The sequence below is a fragment of the Mycetomoellerius zeteki genome, unplaced genomic scaffold, assembly GCF_001594055.1.
Source record: "Mycetomoellerius zeteki isolate Tzet28-1 unplaced genomic scaffold, Tzet1.0 scaffold62, whole genome shotgun sequence".
Taxonomy (NCBI): domain Eukaryota; kingdom Metazoa; phylum Arthropoda; class Insecta; order Hymenoptera; family Formicidae; genus Mycetomoellerius; species Mycetomoellerius zeteki.
The window spans coordinates 3250806-3276197 of record NW_017257632.1 but is presented as its reverse complement, the minus strand read 5'-3'; the positions used below and the strand labels follow the sequence as shown (position 1 = coordinate 3276197).

At 36.8% G+C, this 25392-nt stretch overlaps 1 protein-coding gene across 1 annotated transcript in view; it reads left to right on the top strand.

The window, feature by feature from the left end:
* Positions 1-710: 710 nt before the first annotated feature.
* Positions 711-25392, top strand: part of LOC108728456 (serine/threonine-protein kinase PLK1) — a 27582-nt gene continuing 2900 nt past the window's right edge. The window contains exons 1-6 of the mRNA XM_018457011.1: positions 711-2616; positions 21336-21440; positions 21521-21637; positions 23625-23839; positions 24502-24928; positions 25336-25389. Of these exons, the coding sequence (XP_018312513.1) occupies positions 1846-2616; positions 21336-21440; positions 21521-21637; positions 23625-23839; positions 24502-24928; positions 25336-25389 (1689 nt within the window). The 5' untranslated portion in view covers positions 711-1845. The remainder of the gene's footprint in view (positions 2617-21335; positions 21441-21520; positions 21638-23624; positions 23840-24501; positions 24929-25335; positions 25390-25392) is intronic.

Below are 25392 nucleotides of genomic sequence, written 5' to 3'. Positions count from 1 at the left end.
ACATTACGTGACTTACACTGAAAAAAATGATGTTAATCATGTTATGATAATATATATATTAATAATATTATTCTAATTAAAAAATGAAATAATTTTAATTAAAATTAATTTATAAAATTAATTAATTCTAATTAAAAAAAGAATTACTGTTATTGAAAGAAATCTTATTAATTCGATAATTCTATTAATGAAGCAAATATGTCAAACTCTTATTTGAGTAAGATGTTATTTGTTTTATTAATACTATTATTCAATTAACTAAAAGTTAAATTAATTAAGATTACTTTCAATTAAACTAATGCTGTTAATATAACTTTATTCTTTCCCGTGTCATCACGCGATTCGTTCTATCTATAATATCTGTTTAAGGAATTCGTAAATAAAAAAAAACATGGAACGCTTGAGAATTTATTTATTCGTGATGTCTACACTGAAAAAATATTCTAAATTTTAATCTAAATATAAAGTTTACTAAATATATTTATTTGGACAGGAATTGTTTGATTTAACTATCTTTTTTTATTGAATAAATATTTATTTATTGTAAGTAAATCTTAGTTGGCACTATTAAAAAAAATATTTATTAAAATTTACTACAGTTTTTCTCAATGTATAACTATAAACCGACGAAACACAGATAGTCTCAGAATCTATTTCGCGCGAGCGGTAATGGAGGAAGAAATCAACGATACCCTTCGATTCGTCGTCACTGTGATTCTTCCCTCGATCGTACGCCCCTGACTTTACCCACAGTGGGGGCAGAAGAAGCGGAGGCAGAGGGTGTCGGTCGTCAGGTCGGCGCAGCGGCGAACAGTGGCGAGCGGACTCGTACACCAGCTACGGGTCGAGTCGAGCTGGCGAAAGCGTCGCAAACGCGTTCGTGTGTTGTCGAGGAGTTCGCGGGGCGAGCATTGCAAACTCGAGATTTGCAAAAGGACACATACAAGAGAAGCATCTTCACCAGAACATTCTGGTTCGTGGAGTCATCTCAGGGAACGTGGCCATCGTGTTAATAAAAAAAAAAAAAATTTTGCAAAGAAACTGGTTTGCACAAAAACTCCAAGTGACAAAAGACTCCTTTGTGATCATGGAAGGTCATCCCTGTTTGTCGTGGGGTGACTAGCATCGTTTCCTGGCGAAGCGCCGGTTCGATAGCGATTGACGGTACTTTGGAGGGCACCTCGCGAGAGCGGAGATCCGGAGGGACGGATGCCAACTATTGAGCGGAGATGCACGTGTGTCGCGGCGCTCGTCGGGGGTAGGACGAGCCGTCTCGCTCCGAAAAACAAGCGTGACATGTCAACCTTGATGTCAACTTTGTTGGACTTAGAAGGAGTGACACGGGCAATCGAATCGACGGGAACGAGAATCTCTCGTCTAACATCATCGCAATTTCCTGTCTCGCGATTTACGTGCCTCTCATCGTCGCGTGGACGCTAGACTCCATTCCTGCGAGTTTCGTAGTCGTCTTCCCGCGGTTGTTAAATCTGAACCAGATAGTATCGGTTCGATGCGTCGGCGTCGCGACGTCGATGACGTCTGAAGAAACTTGGAATCGCTCTATAGTGGTATCATTATCTAGTCGATCTAGATATGACGACACCGAATGCACTCCTAGTTGCAAGATCTCGCGATTGCTCCCGGAGAAGCTGTAAACTACCGCGATCGTCGACGACGTTCCACCGACGAGCTGCCGACGACCCTGAATGCGTTCCAAAATGTAATTCTTTTCCGCGAAGTCTTCGAATTGCGACAATCGTCGACGGTTTTTCGTCAAGCCGATGACGAGTTCTATACGGAACGAAGCTCACGCGCTGATTCCGTAGAGTTCCAATCGTCGTCGAGATGTTACCGCCGAGCATAATCGACGTGCAGGGCGCGATACCGCGCGATATCACGATAAACAGTCGCGGTCTACTGTCGGAGACGATGTGCGGCACCGAGCTGCGCTCCACCGAGGTGGCGGCGACCTGCCACGTCGCAAGATACCGCGAGGAGTTCGACGAGACCATCCGCACCGTCTCGGAGCCGGAATGTTCGAAGCGGAAGATCGATTCCGCCGGGACTGGCAGCACCAGGTCGGTACCGGACGGCCGATCGCGTCAATTTGGCTTTTCCAAGGGCTCCGCCTCTCTGCAGAGCCTGGTGCGTCGAAGGAGCCGCAGGCACGGCACGTCCTTACCCTCGGAGGTCGAGCTGTCTTCGAGGCAGGTCATCTACCCTGCCGTCCCCTCGGATCTCCTCAAGGACATCGGCGGCGGCACGGCGATGTTCCGGAACGAGGAGGAGGCACGGACCGCGACACCGACCTCCACGCTCATTTACGCGACTTCCTCGGCGCAACCGTCGACCTCGAGGACCGACAACAATCTGGCCCAGGACGTCTCCACGTCGGCCAGCAACGTGGCCACCACCACGGGTAGCAACATCACCTCGACGACGAACGGCGGCCGTTTCGGCAACGTGCCGGTCTCGTTGGCGAGAACGACTAGCGTCGCTAAGGCACCAGGCCCCTCTATGCCCTCCTCCTGGAACAACTCCGCCGAGCAGGAAAGCGACTACGTTGTCGATCCTGTGCAGGGGAACGCCTACTACAAAGGACAGTTTTTGGGAAAGGTACACGCGAGTTTCCTCGGATCGTTTAAGCCTGATCTACAATGTGTTTCTTGCTTCATGCTTTTTACTTCGTGCCTTCTTCCTTCTTTGCGATCATTTTATCGACAATCGCGTTTCTTTTTCACGTGTTTCTTGTCTCTTCCCAAGTTCGTCAACTTTTATCTCGTGCGACAGAAAACGAAGAAAACTGAATAAGAGGCAAAAAGGCAGGAGGTAAAAAGTGGTAAAAGCAAGATGCAGAAATCAAAGAATACATTGTAGATCAGGCTTTAACATTTAAGTTTAACATGTACTGCTGACAAATTATAGAGATTTGAGTAAGGAGTATTTATAAATTCCCCCACGCCATGGCACTCGACTCGGCAAGGAGTGAGCGCACCTGTCGTTGGCTCGTGTTGCGCACCGATCGCATTGTCGAGGTCCCGTTTTTCGCGGCGAGGAATGGCATCCCGCGACGAGTACGTGGGAATCGCGGGGTTACGGCTCGTTTAGAGCTAGTCGACCTTCTCTGGCGTTTGATACCGTTCTGTGTATTGCCAACGCACGCACGGGCGCCCGTCGTTTACGATCCTCTTTAAAACCTGTCACCCGACAATAAATCAGTTAGCGCGATTGGCCGCGCCGCGTAATCCTTATTATTTCGCCCGCGTCAGTCGCGGTGCAAAGTGACGAGCCGCTTGCTGTGGCTGATTACGTGATTACCACTCACCGGAGAGAGAGAGAGAGAGAGAGAGAGACGAGCGTGTGAAGGGAAGGGAAACCGATCGTCGTGTCACGTCGAATTGATCGGAAATACAAGATGCGGACGTGATTATCCGGCAGCAATTATTTCTACATTTTTTACTCGATAACACTAATTTACAATAAACTGTTTTTATTAATTACTTTGAACCAGCCAAGGTGTTTCTTATGGATTTGTGGATGCCGAAAATTTATAAAAAATAAACGACAGTGAATCAATTTTATAGAGCTCTCAATATCTTACTTTTTAATCATGTTATGAAGGATTCAATGTTTTCTAAAATAGTAAATTTTCCGGTTATGACAATGAAATTATTACACTTATTTCTCTCTCTCTCTCTCTCTCTCTCTCTCTCTCTCTCTCTCTCGAAATAAAAGAAAATATTTTATAAGGGATGAACAATACGTTTATGATTTTGTAATTATCATTCATAATTTTAAAATAAAGTCAGGAGGTTAACCTTTACAGAAAAATATCAAATATCGTAAAAAAGCCATTTTTGAACATTAATTATTTTGGAAACTAGCCATGCTGGAATTTGTTGACTTACATCATTTACGGCATTGTTTTCTGTATTCAAAAATCTATAAGAAACATCTAGTCCGATTTGAAATAATTTTTTACTGCAAACTAGTGTAATTCACCTTTTGCTATTATATTCTAATTTTTTATAGCAAAGTCGCACGCGTTCTTCACGGCGCGCATTCTTCACGGCGCGCGTTCTTCATAATGACGGTATAAATCATCGTTATGCAAAATTCGCGAGATTAAACCGCTTCCACCGGCGGCGCGATTGCACGTAAAGGCAGGAATTCACTCGATTTAATTTTCGCACAATCAACCTGTGCGCGAATAATTTCCTGGAGTATAATAATAAATAACGCATGACCGAGTTAATGCGAGACGAGTCGCGAGATTCATAGGGTCGGGTCGAATCATCGACCGCGGAAACTCGTTCGGGATCGCGACTCGCGGGATTAAAATTTTTCATTACGTAGAAACGTGGGCGCAGCTTCGTAGAAATGGAGCGTTGGCGGTGAGTCACACTACGGGCTCGTTTTCGCATACCGGGAATTCTAAGAGAGAAATACCGGCGACGTCGGTGACGACTTCGGCGAAGAGCGATGAGTCAACAAAAAGATTTTCTCTTTGGGCCCCGAATTATCTGGAATGCTTAGATTAGACTATTAGACCATAAACTTTTCGGAAGTACCTTCCAAAATTTGCTTCCGCTCGAGATTATCTTTCACAAACAGGATGTTTCAATATCGGAGCATTTTGGACTCGCTTCGTATTGTCGAGATAAAACGTTTTTATCGACGAGACGCAAATTCCACGAAAATTGTAAAATTTTCGAAGAGAATGATTCTCGTTCTCTTTCTTTCTCTTCTGTTCTTGATGCATCGTGATGCAACCGTGGAACTCGCGCACGAAACGATGCGACGCGACGGTTTAAGGACCGTATGTAGCGTGTAGCACAGTTTATACGTGGCTGGCATATAAAAACGAGACATTTAAAGTCTCACCGGCTTATCGACAATGACCGATTCTCTTCTCCCGAAGACAGAGATGCGTTCGGTCGAGTCATTGACTCTGCATCATGCATAATACATCGACGGTAGTCCAAGATCAACGACTTCGTCAAGGTCGAGTATTCTAATTGCATGCTGCAAAAAAATTACATGTAAAATTACAACAATTAAAATGGATAATTTTGGGACCTATACCATTAAAAGGTGTACATTTACACATACACACACGCTTAAAGTAAAGTCACAATTTACAAATAAAATTATTCTTCTTTACAGTAATTAAACGGTTTGTAAAAGTAAATTTACAAATGGAGTCAAGTTTGTAGAAATATTTAAGTATTAATTCCTCAACGAATTATGTACAATTTTTCTTAAATTATATTATCGTTATGTACACGAGCATAAAAATGTAAATATAACATATATGATTATCATTATGTTAATATCCATAATATCATAAAAATATGTACACGTTTACATAGAAACAAATAAAATATACTGTAATTTTTCGTTTAATATGAAGATATATTTACACAATTAAAGGTCTCATTTTTGTAAAAACATACAATTTTATATATTTTTACTATAAATTGTGCAATTTTTATCTACTTAATATTTATGTAATTTTACATTCTTTTTTTTATAGTGCAGGATGTTTCGTTTTAGTTTACGGGGACAATCAATGATATACGATAAACGGGTCTCTTCTGGAAATACTTCTGGAATATACAACGCATCACTATCAGTTTCGAATTATCGACAACAATGTGAAACAAATGTCACTGTTGATTAACAGTTTTTATTATAGAAAATGTCGGAAATTGTTAATGATTGTTAGGGATAATTGCAGCAATTATGAATTAATAATTACAGAGAGAGAGAAAGGTACATTAATTTAACATACCATTCATTAATGATGCTTCAATATGCAACAGCAATTACATATTCATATTAGAACTTATTAAAGTCCATAATTAATTACTTTCTGTTAATTCAGTTTTGACAAATAATTTCATCAGTTCTTTAGTTTTTTTCAAAGTGAATATAATTTCGATCGTGGTAATAAACAAGTAGATGCACTCATAGAAAACTTTCTCGCTATGTTACTATTACGTATGATATCTAAGGTCACCGATAACCGATATTTATTATCCACTGAATTCATTTCTTATTCATAAGGCGGTTTACTTTATTTTACAATCCGATTACGTAATGTACGCTAGTAGATTTATTATAACAGTTAATTTATTATTATATTACTCGAACTTAGTCGACGTATGTATCTATATTTTCTTTTTAACATCTTGAGATGTCACAGTTACTCATATACTAAGGAAAAATGTACTAAATTTTAATAAATATTTTAATAATACTGGCCGAATATTTATTCACTAAGTGAAAATATAGGTATATTTAGTACAAAAACCATTAATTTTATTTAATTGTCATTTTTTTATTTAGATAAATATTTATTTACTATCTAAATAAAGAAAATGACAGTTAAATCAAATTAATGGTTTTTTAAACAAATATTTATTAAAAGTTAGTATATTTTTTCTCAATATATTAATTTTAAAGAGTTATTGCAGAATAGAGTGAGTGAAATTAAAAAAGAACGAAAAAGAATAAATTACAGGTCGGATAAAATGCATTTTTTATTCGAATCTCTAATGAAAAAAGGTGTCGTCGCATTGTTGGACATCCTGTATCTACTTCGCATTGCCCGAAGCAGGAAGTCCAAGTTATCTGATTATCATTACACCGAGTAAACTTCATTCGGCCAACACACCCGGGACACACCTCGAGGCGGACTCGTTACATCGATCTAGTTGCTTCTCGAACTTTACCCGTGCTCGGCAGGATCTCGTCCAATCTCCGTTAATCGCGGATTCCTGATCTTCACGGCATTCACGGCACTTCGTTTTACGCGGACGCGGAAAACGCCAAGCCTATCGGCAACGCATCGATGCGGATCGACCCGCTATCGGTCCGCGCCGTTCGTGCAGGAAATATCGCGCGTTCACGCGACTTGCCGTCTATCCACAGCCAATCCGCGAGAAATCCTCCAATCCGATGGGAAGAAAGAAAAATCTTCTCACCAGTTTCATAATAGTAACACGGAAAGAATGATTTTACTGAAGTATCTAAAAATTTAGTTAAATACAAATTTAAAAGTAATTTTTTGAGACAATATTTTTCGCAATAAATTATTGTTAGATTTAAGATTCCCACTAACATCAGAATATTCTTCAAATGATATTACCACTATAGTTTTGCTCGCATGATTGTGTTTCAAGATCGAAAAAGACTTCGGTGGGCGGTTTGCAGAATCAGATCCATTTTGCACTAAGATCCACTTTGACTAAGGATCTCATTTTAGAAAAATAATTTGTTAGATCATAAAAATAATTATGTAGGAAACTCTGTCTAAATTTTTTGGAGTGGGATTTCACTTGACAGAATGAAATTATGAAAATACGTAATTATTTTTATAGTTCAATAAAATTATGTTTAGATCTGTATCTAATTAAATTTTTAGTGTGCACTAGGGCGTATTAAAATCTTTATACTGATTTAATCTAAGTGTAAAAGTAAAAACAAGTATTTTGAATTATAATACATATTTTACTTAACAACACAATAAAATGTATCGAGAATTTCACTATTTAATTCACATTTCTATATTTATATTGAACACACATCTTTATATCAATTTATGTGCGACGGCTTTAATATGCACCAGTGCACACTGAGTGCGTCCAATCAAATTCGCTATTAGATACTTAAATAAAACCGTTCTTTCCATGAACGTATTCCTCCGCCATTGAAAGATCATTCCGCGAGATGCGAGCTTGCGCCACAAATCGAACGGATCGTTACGCTATTCGCGAACGATATATAAGGGAAATATTTCGCGACGATCAATCGGTTCACAAAAGGCTATGTCTTGTGCGGCACCAATATCATTTCGGAGCATGTCATTTGAGTGATCTTAATTGCAACTCAAACGGACCGGTCGCGTTACCGATCAGAGATTTGTGTTTAAAAAAAAATATGTTACATCTTACAACCTTATTCGGCTTCGACAACGTTCAAGATTACTTCCGCAGATATCAACTCGGTAATGTTAAGTTATAGCCCCGAAAACAAGTCGGTTGTTATCGATCGGTAAGAAGAAATATTTTACGTCCACGCGACGAGATCGATCTCGATCCACGAAAGGCTAGCGGCTTGCGCGAGCACGAGGCCTCCACCGCCGGCGGATAATTTCAGAGGATGCAGTCTCAAACCGTGTGTATCCTCTTGCTCTCGAGAAAACCGGTCGTCGTTTCGTCATCCCGATTATTCGCACCCGGTCATTCGGGCGTTACCCCGCGCGCGCGTCGTATCTTGTGTTAGAAATCGGGCTTTCCGTTATGCGCGCCGCGGCTGATACTTTATCAAAACTCACCTCTGATATTTCCGTATTCCACCGAGACCTCCGCTTCGACGTTATCTCGATTATTCGCAACCGGTTGCTGGTTTCTACGTTTGCACTTTGGGTTGTGCGGAGGCGCGCGCAGGTAGTTCTCGATCCGTGCAGTCACCGCAAAAACCATGTAACTCTAAATGAAACTTTGTCAATGATTCTTCCGTGTTAGTCACGATATATATTAAATATTACATATACCTTTACGACATCTTTTTGTTAACCCTCCGTCAGCAATTGGGATCTTTAAAAGCCTCATCGATATTTTGATTGTAAATTTAAGTAGATAAATTTAAATCTATAAAAATTAAGTAAATATAATCCGACTTCTATAATGATAAAAACTCGTTTTTTTACCAGTATAGTTGAATACCACCAACTATTATAAATATTTATTAAATATAAAGATATATTTATTTGGTACAAAAACCATTAATTTAATTTAACATATTTTTTTATTGAACAATACTTATTCTCTGTAGGTAAATATTTAGATGACTTGGTATTGAACTATTTATTAAAATTATAAAATTGTCTATATTTTTTTCTCAAAGAAACGCAATCATGAAAAAACAGAGTAATAATATGAGTATATGACGTATTCAATTGACAAACAATTTAATAACATCGATAGCATAATTATTTTATAAGAATATTCTTATGAAATGTTTATATAAGATGTTTATCTTCGTAGCTGACGGGAGAGATAAAATTCATGTTGTCGACGAGAAGAAGTAATAATATTTTTCATTTCATTATTTCTGAATTATTATTATAGAATTATTATAGAATTAGAAAGAAATTTATCGAGAGGTCGCTAACTACATATTTGCTATAAATCACAAATAGACGAGATGTAACGGTTATAAACGGTACTATTGACACGCTAGTAATGGCTATTAGTCGCTTCAAATACATCAGATAAGCGTTTACGTGGACAGGCAAGTCGTATACGATTTCTTTCGAACGTGTCGGAGGTGCGAACGCTTTTTATTGTGTAACGTTGTTGCCTCGGTCATTCACGACCGGTTACCTCCTTCCTTCGTCCTGTAGTTTAGAGACGAAGCGTTAACGCGGGAGCTTATATCTATACCGCCGCTACTTACGCTACAGACACTTCTCTGTTCTCTTTCTCCTATACGCTCGCTCATCCGCGATTTGTCTCTCGTTTCTCATGAACAATGTTAGCCCGCGAGCAATGAAGAACTTACGCGTCCGGTTTCGATCCTAGGTGCACGATAGCGACGAACATTGTATCGGGAAGATCTTGTACAACCGCAATATCAATTCTCTTCGGAGCGTGGAAAACTAAACACCGTAAATTTTCGATCCTTTTAATAATTGGCGAATTTAGAAATTGATCAAGAGAGGAGGCACCGCAAGTAAAATTTTTTTTCAAATCAAATATGAAAAGATAGAATATTTAAATTATTATTGGCCTTACATTTAAAAATATTATTTAAACGTATAATTCATAAAATATTTTATTTAAAATTATATTAACACAAACAATAACATAATGCAGAACTTGTGTATATATTTTTATATCGATAAGGGTTTCTTAAATTAAATAATATTTTTGGAATTAAAATTGTGATTAACATTTCAGAAATATTAAAAATATATATAAATGTTTTGCATAAATATTTTTTAAATTCTTAAAAAAAGGTATTCCATGAGGGGGCCATGGCCTCTATCCCCCCTCCGTGGATCCATCAATGCCAATATAACACAAGAGTAATTGTCAACTTTTTATGTATGGTCAAGGGACAGATTGTATCCTAAAATGATATGCTAATTAGCATCTTGTAAGAATATTTTTATAAGATACAGATAGCTTATAAATTAATATTTTTATAAGAATATTAAGAAATTCGTGTTAATTAAAATCTTAAAAACTACTAATAATTTTATTGCGAAAAATATTACCTCAGCTAGGACTTGAATCCGAATCTCCAATATTCAAGAATGAAATGAATCCGAATCTCCCATATTCAAGAATGAAATTATAAATATTATGATAAATTCGCTCTCACACTTTTGCAATTTTCGCCACGTTTTAAAAACGACTCTTACATTAAAATAAAGAATATTGTTGTAAGTATTAATCTATTAAAGAATTGACTGAAAATGGACAAATCAGGATTTTCTGGTTAAATCCATTATAATTTTAATTGAGACAACCAGAATTCTGATTCATATGATCCCCCTCCCCCCCCCCAGATCTTCTGGTTCGTTCAACCAGAAATTTTTCTCTGTACAGAATCATCGAAGTCTTATTTCACGCGATCAAAGTTCGCCGATATTTCCAACGTAGAGTAATTCTGTCGCGGAGACGATTGTCCCATTCCAGTGCAGATCGTGAGAAATAACCAGTGACGATTCTATTCGCTTCGTGAAATCCTTGAACCGTGAAGAGAATGCGACAGAAGGGGCGCGCGAAGCTACAGTTTTTCCACAGAGCACTGTAATTCGTCGCGCGTCGTGACGAATTACAGTGCGCGCAACGTCGCTCATCTACGCGTTTGGCTTCCGAAGCACACGCATTACGCGTGTTTCTAATAGGCAAGCAGTGCGTGCCCTTCGCGCACATACACACAAGTCAATGACATCTCATCTGCCTTTCACTGATTGGCTCGTGGTTGCGTGTCAGTGCAACCGCGAGAATGAACTCAACGGATGGGTCTTTTCCTCTTCCATCTCTTTCACTCTTTTTCTCTTCGTCTCCTCTTTTCTCATTCTGAATGGTTTTGCTTTTTTTACCATCTCGCGAGATCGTTCGCTGGTACAAAGTATAACACACGATTATCCACGCGATTTCATCATCAGCTACCATGTATTCCGGGAACTAACGGCAAAAACAGCAATTTTCACTATTCATCGGAAATAAGAACTTTCGCTCCCAAAGCAACTGCATTTTTTTGACTAATATGCTTTATTGTGCAACTATATAATGTTAATACCAATAAAGAGTCAACAATAGATGTACATGTGTATATGAATTTATTAAATTCTAAGTATAATAATCAATGTAGTGCACGGAGAGAATTTTTTCTTAGAGTTTACCCTAAAAATATGATAGTCGTGAGATAACATTGTATTTCGAAGAATTTTAATGTAAATCTCTCTTATTCATTAATAAAACTACAGTAAAATATAAAATAATTTGATTAATTTTCTTGAAGTACATTGTAAAAATCTTTAAAATATTTTTATCTTACCTTAGCTGGTTGGATGAATCGCACTTATCTTACCTTAGCTGGTTGGATGAATCGCACTTATCTTACCTTAACTGGTTGGATGAATCGCACTTATCTTACCTTAGCTGGTTGGATGAATCGCACTTATCTTACCTTAGCTGGTTGGATGAATCGCACTTATCTTACCTTAACTGGTTGGATGAATCGCACTTATCTTACCTTAACTGGTTGGATGAATCACGCAATCTCTTTCCTTGAGTACGGTTCGATGTACGCCTTAACTGATTCTACGAACTTCGCGTGTCTTTCGTATCGGCAGAAATGATCGAAGCGAAGATTACATTTACATGTAAATAACACGTACGCTGTCTATTTTCAATTTCGTCGATACGAATTATCACAATTGTTTCTTAACTGGGAGTGTTTTTAAGGGAATGGGGCTCATATGCAGTGTTTTGTAAACGTTTCGACATCAGCTACACGAATCTGTAACAAAAACTGACGAGTTCCATTTGAAATTTTTTACGTTATTTGTATGCAGCTCGTAAGGGTCATTTCAAGGTCATGCCGTCTATGCCACATAATACATCTTTTCATACCATAAAAATTATGTCTAAGACATTTTGTCGAAAAATGAATAGTTTCGGAAATAATTGTTTGCTTCCATACTTTTTCCCCACCCTGTATATATATACATACTATATTTTCAGGGTAAATTTGAAAAGAAAATTCTTTGTGTGGTAATTAATCAAATTATAGTCATTATTTAAATTAAAATTGCGATAGACTGCATCAGAACAGTATTAGGACAAAATTTATACCGAAAATTTAAATTTAATAACGTACTGAAAATTACCTAAAAAGAGAGATCGAAACGTTTACGACTATTGTTGTGACTACGATTATTATTATGATCATTATTTGATTAATTACCGTCACATTAATCATACTTAGAATTTAATCAATGCTCTTTATTGGCATTATACATTTAATTTAATTCATTTAAATCTTACCTTGTAAAATTAATTTATTGTGCAATATTGTATCAAAAGTATAAATTGAAGGGATTATTAATATTCGAAAAAAAATGTATATATATATATATATATACACGCAAGGACTATCCTTTGCGATAAAAATGTCTATCGATAAACCGATCTCGCGTGCATTTGCCACTCTTTATTTATATCGCGCTGCATCCGTTGCACTTAATTGCGCAGCTTAAGTGAGCGGCTAATTCTACTTGCGAGGACGTAAGAGAGAAGCGTCATCGTAATGTGAATCTCTGCAACGGCTTCGAAGCTGACAACACTGATGCACGAACTTGTGTTTTTCTCCAATTTAAACGTTACTTTATACGATGTATAGTGGAGGAAAAAAAACAGCTGATAAAGTGTTGGCTTTTAAACAGGGTATGTCATTTGCGTAGTAATCATCTCCAAGTAAAAAAAAACGCCCGATTCCGCGTTGCGAAACGCAACAACTGACGCCAATATCTGGCCGGTAATTAAGCAAGCCGAGATATCTTACTGCGCGCGTTACCACTGGTAGAAGATATAAACAGCGAGTGTTTCCAGGAAGATACGCAAAGTCTGCCGAAACGATGGACCATACGTGTTTGATGATCTTTTTGTGGCGCCAGCGAGAACTAAATCAATTTTACTCTCGGGCGAGTTTATCGGTTTATCACGCGATCACACATTCTCCAGCTGAATTCTTTATACAAATAGCGGATACGAGTTGCGCGTGAAAAACATTATATCATCACACTGAGGGAAAAATATACTAAATTTCAATAAATATTTGTTTGAATGGTATTAGCTGAATATTTACTAATAGTATTTCCTCCTGGGATAATTAATGCAACACTGATACAATTAAGTGCAAATTGGTTTACATATTTTCATGGAAAGTTTTTCATTCTTGCAACCAATTGTTTGAGCGTCTTACATAATTTGATAATCGAAATAAAATTATTTTCAGATCTATATATCTAACTACATTTTTAGGTATTTTAACAAAACAGCCATTCTTTCCGCATACAAATACAAAGAACGGCTGTTTATACAAATCATTTGAATGTCGCGTGGAGAATGAAAAAGGTGACAAAACCGAAGGGATCACCTGGGATCTAAAACTATCTTCGCGCGCTTTATTTTTGTGACCTTTGGCTTTTGAAATTTACGACGGTCAATACGGAATAACCCTAACAAGAGAACTTCTTCAGGGTTCTCGATTTAGAGCGAGAGAATTTATAGAATGCATAGACCCCATCGTCCACGTGTGCCTCGGAAACCTCTGCAGGTAGATTTTTCTATCTACGTACGTAGAATTGAACAATAAGCATTCCTCACAAAAAATTGAGATCTTGCAAGTTGTGCAGAACGGTTTTTCTCCTTTCAGTTTCATCTATTTTTTTATGCACTTGCATTTCCAAAGACCGGTGTTAAATGCCGAAAGATTTGTCATTTTTATACTCTTTCTTCCTCCCCCGCTTTCTAAAAACTTGCTATTTAATTTATAATCCGAGTAACTATTACATGTGTTAAAAAGGATATGTATATTTTATTCACAAGTGCTCTAATAGGAATTAGATAACTTTTTTACTTTTGCTTATTCTGCTCGCTGGCCATTAGGAATACTTCAATTTGGCAATATTATTACGAGAGATTGTCTCATGGGTTGAATTTCGTTTGATCGATTTAGTGTTCTTGTGTAGTGCATTTCCATTTATTTCACGATTTCTCGTCGTTACAGCGACTTCAGATTTGATTCTTTATCTTTATTTAATTTTATATAAAGTTTTGACTTCATATTAAATCCATCCGGACAAAAATATGCATTTATAAATATTTCTGTCTAATAAAATCTACATTTGTTTGGCTTTAAAGTGAAGTCAAACTTTAAATACTACTACTACTTATAGCACTTACTTTATATACTACTTTAATACTTTAAACTCAATTTTAGCCATATATTTTAGACGCGTCCTCCCTCTCATTATTTTTTATTATAAATACTCCTATTCTTATTATAAACAATACTATTATAAATGTATTATAATAGTATCATTTATAATAAGGATGGTAATATTTATAATAAAAGACATTGAGAAGGAGGACGTAAAACACCGTACATGGCTAAACTTGAGTTTAAATAGTTCTTGATAAATTTTCTATGTTATAATGTGTATCAGGTATGAAAGACTTGAGACGAGAAACCTTCGGTTTAGAAACCTGCCTTCGTTATGCGAAGTAACGGAAAGAACATATCATGCGTAACTCTCAAATTAACTCCTACTACATTTTCTAGGATTAAAATGTTTCTGACGTAACTCCAAAAGTGTCTTAGTGTTACTTAAGTCTTAACTAGGGTTAACGGAGTTGTTATCGTCGCGAATTGTCACGTCAAGTTAGTGCTGTTTGAGCAATGTGGGCGTGTTGAGAACTCGTCGAGGCGGTTCACGTACCTTTGCTTAAGCTAGACAAAAAACCAACCCTCCTTCCTTCCTATTAATCCGTTGAAGAAACATAGGACCACCCAAATAGAACAGTTTAGAGATCCTAACGTCTGCTTTACAATTATTTTTCGAACAAGTACTTTTTCCAACTAATGCCTTTAAAGATCTAAAAATTCTTTTTCACAATCAAAGTATAAATGGTAATACGGTCCAAATTGATCGATTTTATGCCAAAAACAAAAAAAGTTAAAAAATTACTGTTTTGTTATCGACGACTTGTAACAATATTTGCTTTATATATAAGTCTCATATTTTGTATATATAAAATAATTTTAGTTTAGATTAGGAATTACATGAACAATGTTGAATTTTTAGAAATTTTTAGAACTAAGTTTAGATATCTAATATGAAAGCTTAGTTATAAAAATTTTATATAAAAAATATATGTGTGTGTGTGTGTGTGTGTGTGTGTGTGCATTATTGCCGTAGTTGTGTGTAGCGATGCCTCACTGACACATAAATCGTATGTATATATGTATGTCTATTGAATCGGTAAAACAGATGACTTTAAGGTCCACTTAACGTGCAACATTACACCCTAGTGATCACTTTGCGACTATTACATGACGCCATGCATATATTCTCGGTAAAAGAATAAAAGGAATCGATCGTCGAAGCAGGAGACGCCCGTCATCGCTACGCCTGATAAGCCGGAAAGATTAACGAAAGGTCAGGTCAGGGCCTCGTTAAAGGCACTTGAGGAAAAGAAAGGGATGCAGCTTGGGACGCAGCGCGTGCTTTCCCAAATTTAGACGCTCCTTTTACGAGCAGATACTATATGTACAACTAATGCAGCAGCGCTTATTATTTATCCTATAATGTTCTCTAGATAAATCAATTCATTCTCTCTTCTACTTGCATCCTGATTGACGAGAAAAGTCTCAATTTTTCTATTTTGTGCGATGAGAAATCGAATCGACTGTCCGCGCGAACAAAGCGCGAGCAGTATTATCCTCTGGCTTCGCACTCGGACAGGAAATTTCGCAACAAACGCAGACGGTGAGGTCTGCGCGTGCACGTTCGAAATCGCGCGAGCGAATACCATTATGCCATCGACCAACGACGATTGCGAGGAGTGAATGGCGCGTGAATGGGATTATTTCTCTGGAATCGAATCGATGACGCATTGCATGCCGCGCGAAAACCGGTCGGTGCGCTCGTTTTCTCCGTCGCGCTCACGGATCTCGCGGGACCTGGAGGGACCTGGCGGGACCTGGCTGGATCTCGAGATGCGTTCGCGCGAGGAGGAGGGTCCGAGGGCTCGTTTCGGCGTCCCCGAGACGACCAACGAGACAAGCTAAACGAATGCGCGAGATGCGACGTGATGCGCCGAAGCTCTTGACAAGCTGACCGCCGGGGAAATCAAGCAAAGTTAACGGATCGCTGTCCTTCGCGTGAAGCGATGTGCCGCTGATCACGCGAGACTGACACCGGATCCTCAACGTATCGGAAAAATGACGTTCATGTATTGATCAACTCCTCCTTTATCAAATCACTCGTCAAATCAATCGATCGTCGGTTAATTATTTCATTTCGTGAGTGCCCTGAATATCTAATCGAAGACTAAAGAAGATCCGAGAGATCATACGGATAATCGCTCATGGAAAAAGATCGCTTATTTACCAGAAAAATAAAGTAAATTTTATATAAGGCGCACGTGTCTCTATATAGACCTGCCAATTCCATAAAATTTAGAATTCTGATATTGCGTATTACTTTATATTCTTCTCCATGCACGTGTCTCCTTATTGCACTATTAAATTCATTATGTCAAATTAGATCCAATTTGAGAGTTGTTTTTAATCATTTCTATAGTTCGCTACTGCTCAATATATATATCATTAATTTAACTAAAACAATAGATTGATTTACATTTTGATACACATAAAAGTTAAAAATAACAAAATGTCATTTAACAAAAGATCGAGTTATCGTTGTTCCTTTAACAGTATGGAATAAACGAGTCTCTCGTAGTGTAAAAAAGAACGAATACATTTCTCCAGCATTGTAGGAACGGCGAAGAAGATCTCGATTACTGTACAGAGAAAAAAATATAAATGGTCGAGAATGGTTACCGAGCTGCGCTAATTTCGACAAGAATGTGTACGCGTGGTGCGGTCCCGATTGCGAGGAGCGAAATGCAAAACGGGGACAAGGCTCGGGGAGTTTTTGTCAACAGTCCATTTAATCGCGCGTGCACAAAAGCGTGTGCACGCGTGCGGGAATGTATTTTTAGTCGTTGCCGGCGATATTTAAAGATAAACGAACCGCTTGGTACACGTACGGAGGGGCGAACCCTCAATACACCGTATGCTTGTCGTATACCGGGGATTATCGTCGAAACACGGCAAGGACGAGGGATACCTGGGTCACATAGGCCGGCACGAAAGTCTCGTTTTATAGACGGTCTCAGGCCTGCATTACCGAGGTCACGCATTTAGCTCTGCCCCATTTTTATCCCGGGTCTTATCTAAATACACGAGGATCGCGTGCAATGTTGTCGCTGATATTAGTGATCGAGTATCGGACCAACGCGTTTGAAGCTGAATGCGAGAATACGAATGCGATAATTCTAATTGCGTGACGTCATTGTCGAGACGTGTTACGCGCTCTCGTAACTCGTTTGGGATATTTTTGCGTGAGTTATTCTGGCAATGGGCCCACCAAATACTTTTCCCTCGCGTGATCGTAAAATTGCGATCGGATACGATATTTCCCGTCGTTTGTTCTCGCGCCAGTGACGAGCTATTTCGGAAAACAGAGCCGACTTCGGATTTACGATTTTCTCCTGGCCGCATTGTTTGTCGGAAGATCTCGGTGGGAAGAGGTGAACGTACTTCATGGACCTACGTAGAATTTCAGTCAAGGGAGGAGAGCAAAAATTTACCTTCATATCAAACTTATTAAAATATATACCTATGTTAAAGCCAGTTTCGAAGACTTTAGCGAATTTTCTAAGATTTCTTCTTCCAGCTTCTTTCTTTTCGCGGTCACGTTTTTCTGTATATACACTTATGTTATAGCATTACGTAGTAACAAATTAACGTTTACAATACCGTTCTATTTCAGATATGTCGATATTTCACGATATTCTGGTATTAGTTTCTAATAATAAGGTAGATGAAACTTTAGAAGTTTTCAATTCAATATACGAACACTTACAATTCACTGTAGAAATAGAAAAAGACTATCAATTAAATTACTTAGACGTTAAATTAATTAGGAAAAATGAGAAAATCATCTTTGATTCATACAAAAAATACACGTCATCTGATAGATACTTAAAATTATAATTCTGAGCATCCAGTTTCGCATAAAAAAAATATCATTATTGGTATGATAGATAAAATAATGAAAGTAGTACATCCTAGTTTTCATATAAATAACATCAGGCAAATGATCAATGGTTTATTACTAAATGGTTACCCATTGAATTTTATTTTTAGGACGATTAATAACAAAATTAAATATCACGTGGGTAACAAGAATAATAATGATAGAACAAAAAAGAATATATTACCATATAATAAATTTTTCACGATACCATATGTCAATAAGATATCAAATAAATTTTCCACTATTGCGAAAAAAATTAATTCACAATTGTCTTTTACTATACCGTATAAATTAAATAAATTTATAAAAATTGGAAAAGATAGATTAGAAAAGTTTTCAAAATGTGACGTAGTATATAAAATTGAATGTCTGGATTGTAAATCGACGTATGCAGGACAAATTAAGAAGAAATTAGGGACTAGAATAAATGAACACATAAAAGACATAAATAAAAAAAATGGCTCTCCTACAGTGGTATCAGAGCACAGATTATACGAACAACACGAATTCAATTGGGAAAATGTACATATATTAGATAGCGAGCCTTCATATCTGAAAAGAACTGTATCAGAAATGATATATATAAAAAAACGAGCATCAGAGGTTTAAATAGACAAAGCGAGATAGAACAATTACCGGATAATTATCTTCCTATTTTAGATCTATTGTCCCCCACCTAAAGACATCCTCCCTACTAAAATTGATAAGTAAAAGATCACAGCAATGTCAGTCGAAATTTAATTAGCATCGTGACAGTTACACATAGAATTATAATCGGAGAATCGATTTTCTGAGGAATCAAAGGTAACTAATATATTATATATCAAAAACTAGCAGAGTAATATATAAAAATGGTTTCAGTACAAACGATATAATAGAATTAATTGTATATGGTCAGTAAACCATGATTCCTGAGGACGATTCTGCCGCTATTAACAAGTAACTCTAAACAAATCATGAGTCCTGGGACGGTTCAGCGTGATTCCGAAGGAACTCCACAACTATTAAGTTCTACACCGTCATAAATATATAATGAACAACAAGAGCGATAGAATTCGTTAAGTATTATATTGCGAGAACTCTTATAATAATTTATATTTCACTGAGGAGGACCGTATTATAATAAAAGTCGAAACTTGTATATTGTATATGTTATTGTAATTATCATACAAGAATATAAAATTAGCACACGAAAACTTGCTTGGCTCAGATAGCCCCTCTCATTACACAATTTTGAATTGTTATTCGATTGAGCCCTTTTATCATATTAATTACGTAGTAAGTAATTTATTGATTGATGCGATTTTCCGACGTTATTGATCGCAACCAAGTTTTCACCCTTCGCAGTGTGCTAAAAGACTTTTCAATGATGCTCGTTTTGCATGGTTAATCTAAGGAAATATACAAGGTATATTTTGCTGCTGGAAAAAAGTTTCGGCTTCTCTTAACACCTTTTAACACCTCACTGAGAAAAAAGATATAGTAATGGTAACAAAAAAAAGAGAATTATTCACAAGTGCCTACTATCGTTGGATTATTTTGTTAAAATAGCAAAATACAATTTTTTTGTTAGGTAATATTGTAAATTTTTTTATTTAACAGTATAAATTTATTTGGTTATTTATATTTTGTAAATGTAAAATTGGGTTGCCATTATAAAATAAGTATTCTTTTAGTAATTTCAACAAAATAATCTATTATGGTAGAACAAGGAGCGTTTCGTGGAGTTGCAATGTTAGAGATGGCGTGTCTTCTCGTAACAGAAATTCGACGTTTATCTGTATAAAGCAGGGATTATTAGAGACTAATTTCGTGCACTTCTCGCCATACTATGGCCAATTATGCTAACAGCCATTTTTTCAGAGCGATTAGTAATCAATTGATGTACCTTTGTTAAGCTAGGGAAGTTCAAAAACGCCAAACATAATTTCATTCTGTAGAAAGCGAAAGATTTACATATATTATTCTTATGTAATTATTTTGTTTCGGTAACAAAATGTTCTATTTCTAAGTACAAAAAAATCTATGAACATCATATAAAACAGTTTTGTATCATTAAATCGCTGTTTTAGAAAATCTATTAAAAAATCTAAGCAAGGAATTATCAGTGACTTTTTCTTAATTCCTTATACCAATTCGCAATGATGTATTTTGTAGCTTAAAACATTATAAAATTGAAAACATTATTTTTAGTAAAAACGATACGTCCTTTCTTCTATCGTCATTTACTTCATCGTCGTTTACTTTGTGATCCATTCATACCATGCTATTTGGAAGGTTCCTGTGATTGTCAAAAGCCGCAAAGAATAGCGTCTCGTAAAAAGAAATTCCCTTCACTTTCTTCTTTCATTCTTTCGACTACGCGAAGGCAATAAACGATAATTTCAGAAGATTACTTTAAGACCGAAAGCGGTCGTGCAGAGAACCTTTCACTAAGACCATCGACTGATGATCGAGGATGAACGAGGAGAAATTCTTGGAATCTAATTTGAGAATTCTAGGACTCGGAAGAAGGACGCAGCTATTATTCTTTTTCGTGAAAGATACGAATCAAGTCGCTAAAATGATATTGATAAAGATCACGTTGTGTCGCTTTGATTCTTTCAAGAGTCAAATGCTTATCGTGAGTTGATTGATGATTGATCCATGTTATAAATGGTCCTGACTGAGATATTTTTCACAAAAATTATTTACAGGTTTTTAAGATGCTTATCAGCATTAAAATTATCAGTCTAACGTGGGATATTAATTTCAGCTTCATTTTGCAATTATGTTTCAAGTCAGACAAACCGTATCAATTGTAGTTTATAAAACTAAAATAATATATTTGCAAAAATATGCATTTAGTATTATTAAGCACTAAGACCGAAAATAGAATTATTTCTATTAATTGATAAATGGTTTATATGTTATTTTTTAGGGTGGATTTGCGAGGGTTTACCTAATGACCGATGTCAGTAATGGGAATCAGTACGCGTGTAAGATTATTCCGAAGAATCGAATGCAGAGGATTCACATGCAGAAAGTGCGTATGTCTGTTTAGTGAAAAGCACGCATTTATATTTATTTCGCTGTGTAACGCGTGTTTTTTTATGCTATTTGTAGATCGCGCGTGAGATCATGATCCACAAAGAGTTGAATCACGTAAACGTCGTCCAGATGCATCATTACTTCGAGGACAATCTCAACGTGTACATGCTCCTAGAGGCCTGCCCACGAAAGGTATCGTATGTCTTCTACTTGCCTTACCAGTTTATTGTTTCCTACCACTGCACGCGTACGAGAAAAAAATTTCGCAACTCTTTCCACATTTACGACCGAGAATACATCTATGCTGGGAAAAACTCGACGACCGACACTCGGTCGTTGTGTCGTAAATTATTTAAACTGCCAACAGATATTGACAACTGAAGTATCAATAAAGAGTGTTGATCCCTTATTTTATCCTTCGTTCAGTACTAGAGCGTCTTTAACATCTTTGTCTGCCGTTGCCCTCTCGTAAAGTTGTTTTCCAAGTTCTAGTCTATTTCTATTGCGCCATGAAACACCTGCCCGATTTAAATCGACGTGTCGAAGTCATTCTGCACGCCGTACCCGAGAAACAATTATGGACATCCATCGTACCTGTCTGCGAACGGCCCTTGATCAGCAACGGCCGCGTATATTTTCATCTCGCTGGAAAGAGAGCGGCACTTGCACTCTTCATGGCTGATCTGCCCGACCTGTTTGTACCGTTAGGATGCGACGAAGCATCCACTAATCGTTTGATTATCCTCGCTCTCTCGCTCAATCGACTTCACGAACGCGAGTTTCATCTTAGTTCGCTGCTGGATCACGAAAGGATCATCCCTTAATTGACGATTTAAGTGATTAAAAGTCTATTAGAAATTCCTTAAGGAGATTCGATAGACATATATAGCACATACGTAATATTTGTATAAACAAACTATATACATATATATATATTATATGAAAGTTGTGTTTATTCTATTTTTATTGCACAACACATTTTATAGTTTATTTACTTTATTTGTTATTATTTTTATTGTAATAAACTAAAATTTTAAAAAATCATAACAAAAATCTAAAAGTGTTTTTGAGTAAGTCCTTTATTCAAAATGATTTATGCAAAATTTTATTGCGATTTACCGTCAATTAGTTACAAAAATTTAAACAACTGGACAACTAACTTCTACATCACAATGTAACTTTATGTAAGTTATTTTGAATACTTAAAGTACTTATATAAAAAATTGAGATTTTTATCATTATTTTATAACGTATTCCTATACATCTCTATTAGAGCACAGATTGAGAAAATACTACTTAATAAATACTTAGTTACTTTAATAAAAAAATATTTCTTATTAAAGTAACTTTTAATCCAGATGGTAAACCATCATTAAAAAAAAAGTTTGTTATATTATTTTTAAATTAGATCTAGGAAACATAATTGTGAACTATAGCGAAAATAATAATAATGGATTGTTAAAAAAACCGTGTTGAAAGCTGATAGCTGTAGTTTCGAGGAGCTCATAAAGAAGAATATTTCGTATCTCGTTCATAACATTTAACGGAAAAAATTTATTCATGTTTCCATGTCGTGTCGCAAAATAGCCTCATAAAGTCTTCTCATTTCGTCGAAAGCTTGCATTTTAAAGAAACAACGTCAACCACAAGTTAGCAAGTTTATGATCGTGACTGGCGTGAAAAATGCAGATGCGCTTTCCCGAAATGTTTCTACCGAATCGCAGATAAAACGATTCCTCCAAAATAAAGCGACACACAAGCTACAGAATAACATTGTTCGAAAAATGCACTTGTATTCCATACATTCGAGATGACTATCTTCCTGCCAGGAAATGCTTTTTTTCTCGTTTGTTCTCTTTTTAAAAGAGTTATAAGTGGCCATTACACAATCTTCTGTAATATATAGTTTATACTTTCCTGAAATTTCGTTATAGGTTTTTATATAATATTATGTTTATTACAGTCCATTGTATCATCTTCAAAGATTATAAGATTGCAGACACAAAGAAAACGTACATAAAAAGTAAAGAGTACAAAGTAAATAAAAAATCTATATAATAGTTCTCGTTACGTTTTATCGTGCCATTCTTCCGTCAGGCGACTTTCTGCACGTCATTAAACGCGCGAAGTAAGCTACCCGGATATAAAAATACCATCTTCTCCTCTTCTTCTCTGCCAGAGCTTGATGCACGTGTTGAAGTACCGTGGCAAAGTCACGGAACCGGAAGCACGTTACTACATGAAGCAAATGGTGACCGGCGTCGCGTACATCCACTCGCAGAAAGTCGTGCACCGGGATCTGAAGCCCGGCAATATGTTCCTATCGGACCGGATGATCGTCAAGATCGGCGACTTCGGATTAGCGACCAGGCCTGACGGTCAGCGTAGACGAGTGTAAGGCTCAATTTAATTGTAATCCAAGAAATACATATTCTTCCTTTGCATTAAGAATTTTACTTGTTATTAATTATGTTATTTGAGATAATTTTTTAGCAATTTTTAAACTTCATTAACATCAAATTATATTAATATTATAACGTGCTTATTAGCGTCAATATTATTAAATTTAATATGTTACTATTCTAATTCTATTCATGATTGCGTTTCAAGACGGAAAAAGATTTCGGCGCGCGATTTGCAGAATTGAATATGTATATAAATTCACACCGAAGTATTTAAGCACTAAGATTTGCTTTGAGCAAAAACAGTTTTCTTATCGGTATTCTTATTGGTCCATTTTTGTATCATAATTGTTTGTTACTTAATTCATTTTGTTATTTAATTTGTAAATATGTTACAGTTTATAAAAATTGAGAGCAAAAAGCACATGATATTGATCTAACTGACAATAATTGGACCTCTTACAATCCCTTTTTTGTTATCATTATTTTTATATCGGTATCTTAACGACCCTCCTCGGCAAAAACATACAAATATCGGAGATCCCTTTTCCGGAGCTCCTAAGACGATTGTTACGCCTGGACGTGCTTGTCTAAACACAGGCAACTAGCGGCATCAACAAAACCTCGTAGCATGTAGCCAATTTGTATCCACAGGACGATATGCGGCACGCCAAACTACATCGCTCCGGAAGTGCTGTACAAGCAAGCGTACAGTTACGAGGCGGATGTTTGGGCGCTGGGCTGCATATTGTATGCCTTGCTGGTAGGGCAACCACCCTTTGATACAGCCACGCTTAAGGAGACTTATGCCAGGATCTGCAACAACCATTATCGTGAGGTTGACGACAGTATCGCGAGTAGAAGTGGCCAAGACTTGATCAGATGGTTGCTGCAATCTAATCCCGAGTTACGACCGAGTCTAGAGAGGGTGAAGGAACACGTCTATTTAACCAAGGAATACGTGCCAGCATCTTTACCCCACACTTGCTGCTACCAAATGCCACCGGCATCAATCATCGAGCCACCCTCGTCACCATCCTCGGTATCTACGGTCGCTAGAAATCCAGAAATTAAGGCACAGGTGAATAACTTGATAATTCGTTTGAAAGATTTTTGACGGATATAGCTGGCGGATCTTTACGAAATCCGACAAATTATTAAGATCTTTTGAAGATGCCTATGAACATCAATACTATTAAATTGCTTATCAATTTAATTTGTGATATTACTACTCTAGTTCTGTTAGAATTGCGTTTCAAGAAAATTAAATTCAGTTTGCAGGATCAAACATGTAGTATATAAATTCATACCGAATTATTTAAAATTTAAACACAAGAGATCCAGCTTGATCTTTTAGGGCTTTTGTTCTCTATTCGTTGTATATTCATATTACGGTCTGAAAAAAGATAAAAAAGGTACTTTATTTAAAAAAAGATACTTTTGTTTAATATATTGTTTAAAATCCATAAAAAATTCATAAAATTTCAGCTATGGCAGCAGAGTCTCGTTTATCCTGACTCATTGCGTTATCAACAGACGATTCCG